The 5,992-nt window shown below is 38.0% G+C and overlaps 1 protein-coding gene across 2 annotated transcripts in view; it reads left to right on the forward strand.

Annotated features, from left to right (window-relative positions):
• ercc5 (excision repair cross-complementation group 5) overlaps window positions 1-4,274 on the forward strand; it is a 12,988-nt gene extending 8,714 nt beyond the window's left edge. For both annotated transcript variants that reach the window (XM_016456841.1, XM_016456840.1), the window contains exons 7-11: window positions 596-739; window positions 847-1,048; window positions 1,899-2,732; window positions 3,546-3,775; window positions 3,857-4,274. In XM_016456841.1, the coding sequence (XP_016312327.1) occupies window positions 596-739; window positions 847-1,048; window positions 1,899-2,732; window positions 3,546-3,775; window positions 3,857-4,006 (1,560 nt within the window). In that variant the 3' untranslated portion in view covers window positions 4,007-4,274. The remainder of the gene's footprint in view (window positions 1-595; window positions 740-846; window positions 1,049-1,898; window positions 2,733-3,545; window positions 3,776-3,856) is intronic.
• Window positions 4,275-5,992: the final 1,718 nt, after the last annotated feature.

The following is a 5,992-nucleotide window of genomic DNA, read 5'->3' on the forward strand; positions in this document are numbered from 1 at the left end:
ACGCATTTCGGGGGAAGGGTCCATAGGTCCTCGTATGGCTTGTTAACTGAGGGGTGTTACAGAGTATTTGTTAAATATAGCTAACAAAATATATATTGTGTGTCTGATTGGTCCAGATGCTACACCTTATAGTCACATTTATCAGATTAGAGCTGGATGATATTATAGTTATTTTATGACAAATATAAACAATCAAGCAGTTTAAATTTGCTGTATGCTGTAGTATATATTGCTTTTTGTGAGTGAATTGTATGTTTGTGGATAACATACATTCATATTTCTACTGCAGGAGAATTTGATTATCCTGTATAAAGTTTACTCTTCCCTACTCTGATCTCTTTAATATGGAAGCCAATTTCAGCCACATAAGAAAAACATTCATGCATTTGTACATCATAAATATAACATTGTATGTCTTAAATATGAAATAAAAGTCCAAATCAGGATTATGATCATAATTATGGCTTTTTAATGCCATAATTTTTACTTATTTCATAATTTACATTTGGTCATAATTTTGACTTTTTACTGATATAAACATGCAGCCAAGCGTATCTCATACGTCTCTGATTTATTATTTTTTTGTCTCGTTCAGGAAGAGATCTATGACAACCCTAACTCTGTAGACATCAACTCTGAGGAGTTTTCCCTCATGCCACCGGAGATCAAGCATGAAATCTTAAAAGAAATGAAGGAATTCAGCAAGAGGCGACGCACGCTGTTCCACAAACCCCCAGAGGTTGTGCTGTTCATATCATCATTACAGTCAGCGGCACATTATTATCATTTTGAACACTAATACATTCCTCACCTTATCTTGTTAAACTCTTGATCCTGGTGTCTCAGAGGTCAGGTGAGTTCTCGCAGTATCAGTTGGCGGGTCTCCTGCAGAGGAACAAACTCAACCAGCATCTGGAAGGAGTGGAGCAGGAGATGAACCAGCGCAGCTCTGGAGGAGTGGAGCAGCCGTACGGCCAGAACAAAGACCATGACATGGAGATCCGCCGTCTGGTGTCAGAGGACTCGTCACACTACATCCTCATCAAAGGTCACTGGTGTGGAAAAGTTAGAGCGTCATCTGCGCATATCTGTTGCTTAGTTTGAGCTCATCTACACTAGCATTCAATAGTTTAGGGTCAGTTAAATTTATAATGTTGTTGAAAGAAGTCTGCATTTATTTGATCAAAAATACAGTAAAAACAGTAAATATTATTACAATTTAAAATATGTTTTCTATGTGAATATATTGTAAAATGTCATTTATTCTTGTGAACAAAGCTGAATTTTCAGCATGATTACTCCAGTCTTCAGTGTCACAAGATCCTTCAGAAATCATTCTAATATGCTGATTTGCTGCTTAAGAAACATTTCTGATTATTATCAATGTTGAAAACATTTGAGCTGCTTCATATTTTTGTGTAAACCATTATACATTTTATTTTTCAGGATTCTTTGATGAACAGAAAGTTCAAAAGAACAGCTTTTTTTAAATAGAAATCCTTTGTAACATTATGAATGTCTTTACTGTCACTTTTGATCAATTTAATGTGGTCTTGATGAATAATAGTATTCATTTCTTTAAAAAAAAATTAAAATAAATGATGCTGGTTAATGGTGACGTGCAGCAAAACATTTTCAGTAAGGGTTTTATTTTGATTGTTTTGTTTTAGAATTATTTATTTAAATATTTCCATTTTTAAAATTGAACAACTCTTTTTCAGGATTCTTTGATGAACAGAAAGTTGAAAAGAACAATTTATTTGAAATAGAAATCTTTTGCAACATTAGAAATGTCTTTAGTGTCACTTTTGAACAATTTATTACATTCTTGATGAATAAAAGTATTAATTTCTTTCACAAAATTGTGTCTTACTAAAATATGTTACTATATTCTTCAGGGTCTCAGAAGAAAGCCAGCACTCCAGACAGTCGTCCGGCTCCAGCACTGTGGTCCAGCTGTCCATGGGAACCTAAAGGGAGGCCTAAAGGGAAGCCTGAGCCCTTGTGGCGGCCTGTGACAGAGTATGATGAGAACAAGCCTTCTTCCTCCACATCCTGTGCTGAGGAGGTGCTGCTGGTGTCAGGTGGAGCACCTCCCTCTCCTCGCTCCCTACAGGCCATCCAGAGCGCCATGATGGACAGCAGCTCTGAAGAAGAAGCCGTGGCCACAAGAGGACGAAGGACGGCAGGATCTGTAGATGAAGATGGACGCGTGTCGCCTCAAACTCTACAGGCCATCCAGAGCGCCATGATGGATCCCGCAGACGTCCACAAACGCAGGACGTACGTCATCATGAGCAGCTCCGAGGATGAGGATGAAGCTGTGGTTCTTGACAGAAGCGTTGTCACTGAGGTGACTGGAGTTGTAGGCGTTTCTCCCAGGACTCTGTTGGCGATACAGGAAGCTCTGGGAGACAAAGCTGTGGAGGTAATGGACCTGAGGAGCAGCTCTGATGGAGAGCAGACAGAGGAGGTTCCTGGAATCAGCATTTCCTCACAGGAAGAGTCTTCAGAATTCAAGCATCAGTCCAGAACGCCGCTTATTCTCGGTTCTGCAGTATCTGAAAGGCAAGAGGAGACGTGTGAGCCACAAGATGCTGCGGTACAACTTCCTCTAAAGCAAAGACACCTTAATGCTTCCTCTGATGACAAACCTGTGAATGCAGACCGAACAGATCAGATGGAGGAAAACAAAGTGAAAAGTGAAGATGATGAGGAAAGCAGCTCTGAAGGTACAAATACGCACAGACACTTCATGTTTGTGCTTCTGGTACAGAAATTACAGCTTAAAGTAGGGATTCCCAAACCTTTGAGATAAAATATTTTCTTGAAGCCCCTTTGAGATTTTAAGTTAGAATTTCAGTAGCTTAACGACACATTTGCAGGTTCACAGTTCTCTTATTCCAGTTTATGGTCACGACATGCATCTTAATTAATAAATTATTTGATCTTTTTTCTAGTAAGTGTTTTATTATGATTGTTCTTTTAATTTTACATTTTTATAGTCAAAAAAGTTTTTATTATTTTTTATTTTAGAATTATTTATTTAGTTTAAAAATTATATTTTTTAATTATTATTTTTATTACGTTTTATTTTTATTGCTTTTATTTTAGAATTATTTACATTTTTATGATTTAGTTTATTTTAAGTTTGCGTTTTATTTTGATTCTTTTTATTTTAGAATTATTTATTTTAATTTTTCTAATTTATTCAATTTTTAGTATTTTATTTTGATTGGTTTTGTTAGATTACATTTTAGTTCGATTATTTGTAGTTTCAATGCTATCAGTCATCAGCTGTGAACCGGTGTGACAACCCCTGTGGTGTAGAGCAGCTACAGTGCGGGATCCCGGGAGAATGATCAAGCAAACACAGAGAGCCAGTGTACTACCATAGCATTCTCAAGTTTATTAGTTTTTACATTTTAATAATTAGCCTTTCATCAACTCACAACCCCTGGCTGAAAGGATGTTTAGATGTTTTTATTGGTAAACAAAAACTGAGTCATTTGAGTGTTTCATACGTGTTTGTTTGGTCTCTGCAGAGAGTTTTATTGAGGTGTCTGATGCAGAGGAACCATCTGAAACAGAAGAATCTCACGTCAAAGCAGAAGCCGATAAAAGCCCCTCAGAAGAGAAAGCGGAGGAGAGAGCAGAGGAAGAGGAGAGCAGAAAGGAAGAGTCCAGCGTCCAGAGCCCAGATAAGAGTGAGGAAGTCAACAAGTCCATAGATGAAACTCCTCCTGCTGCAAGCGAATGGGATCACATCGACACGGTGCATCTCAGTTATCACACTGAATCCTTGTAGTTCTGCGCAGTGATTATGTGCTTTATAACACATCAGTGTGTGTTGCAGGAGGAGCTGCTCCAGCTGGACAGAGAACTGCAGTGTGAGCAAATGAGCTTGAGAGAGCAGCAGCAGCAGCAGGAGCGCAGCAGCACCACGGTCACCGGACAGATGTACCAGGAGAGCCAGGTCAGCATCCTTATACAGAACATATGCTAGTGCAACACAGGGTTATTATAGTTAACTAGATTTTCTAAACGGGGCAAATTAACATGAGAGTGCAATCACAAAAGCGCCGATGAGACTGTAAAGTTCTGCTGATCTACTACTGACAAATAAGCAAACTAAAGAACACAGACACAGATAATTTCCATAATGACCCATGCAATCTACCAAGAGCAGCACAAATTAACATACAGCTGATGATAATCATGTGTGGGTAATCTACTAACAACACAGGCACAAAATAGGTTAAGTCATGTTTTTTTTGCATGAAAGGCACAATATGTAATTTTTCGCCGCTAGACGGCGCGTATTCAAAATAAACAGAGCCGTGACTGAGTGTGGAATCATGGGAGTTGTCTTCATCCCCACAGCCAATGCAATCCGACGGGACTCGGGCAGAAATCATGTTCATGGATGAGCTAATGATTTATTAACGTAGTAGAATGAAGCAGGGTGAGGCTGAAAGCCGTCGAAGCGAAACGAGGCTGCTGAACGAGCGTGACACACGGCTCGAAAGCAGCGGAGCTTTTATTATGCCACAGTCGACCGCTTCCGCTCCTTCCAGTCGTGCTTATGTGGGGGGAAAAAAGCAGCGCTGTTTTATCATACTAGATACGTTTGAAAGTTCTGTTATAATGCTACTCTGTGCAGTCATCACCGGTCTAATAAAACGCATAACATATTAAAGCGTCTTTGGTGTTTTCATGTTTTCCACAAAACAAAACCAGAAATCGAGGGGCTATGACGTCATTGGCAGGCGACTTTTTGGATATTTTAATAAAACAATCTTACATATTGTGCCTTTAAATAATGACAAATACCAGTAAACTGACTAGCGCAAACCTTAGTAAATCACCTTGCATGATTTATCAATATACTCTCCTCCCAAAAATGTCTGAAAGGGAAATTCCTACAAAAACTCCTCCATTTCTCATTTTAATTTAGTTTATCTTGATGTACTAAAATAACTAATAAAAGCTATATAAACATGTTTAAAAAATACTAAAAATGGCAAAAACACACAACAAAATTACTAAAACTAAAATTAAAATGAAACAAACTGATTCAAAATATTTATAAAACCATAATAGTATCTCAGTGATACTAAAATAACACTGGTGCACCATTCACAACACAAAACCCTTTCCAATCCAAACAGAGCTCTTTCAGCTGTTGATTACAGCTGCTTGAATTCCTTTTTAGAGTTGGTTAAAGTCATGATTGTAAACACTGATATTATTACACATGGATATGTTGTGTTATGACACGATTCTTCTGCGTTTGCGTTTCTTGCATTATTGACAAACTATTTTCCTGTTTCACTGTAAAGCTGCTTTGACACAAGCAGTATTGTATAAAGCGCTATACAACTGAAGGTGACTTGACTTGGTCTGTGATCAGGGAGGTTAAAGAGGGAATTTCACATTATTATTGTCAGTCATATTATGTGTGTTCATGTTCTCATCTGTGAGTTGGCTGTGAATCCAGTATGACAGCTTTATAGCTGCACTTATTCATGTCATTTAACGTGTGTGTGTGTGTGATGGTAGCAGGTGCGTGTGAAGTATCTGGTGTAAATCCATGTGTGAAACTGATCATTCAGTGTTATGAGTTCAGTGAAATCATATCAGTGCTGACTGGATAAATAGTCTTTGTCCTTTTTTCCCAGAATGGTTCAGCTGGATTAGAGGAGATTTATCGTTTTAAACCTGTCAGCTCAGTTTACTTTACATTACATTTAGGAGTAGCTTATCAGTGGTGACTGTGTCAAGGTGATGTCCATATGGCAGAAATGTACGGTAAAAATCATGCAGTTAGTTAATGACATGTATTGAAACAAATGGTGAACATTATTAACAGCAATGATTACATGTTGCGATCAAACTTATAGGAAAATTTGGTAATTTTGTGTGTTGGTTCAGGGTTGGTTCATTCCCATCCCGTGGCAGAAACAGAAAAGCAAATAGAGAAAAATAAGCG

Source organism: Sinocyclocheilus anshuiensis, unplaced genomic scaffold, assembly GCF_001515605.1.
Source record: "Sinocyclocheilus anshuiensis isolate Anshui unplaced genomic scaffold, SAMN03320099.WGS_v1.1 scaffold856, whole genome shotgun sequence".
Taxonomy (NCBI): Eukaryota; Metazoa; Chordata; class Actinopteri; order Cypriniformes; family Cyprinidae; genus Sinocyclocheilus; species Sinocyclocheilus anshuiensis.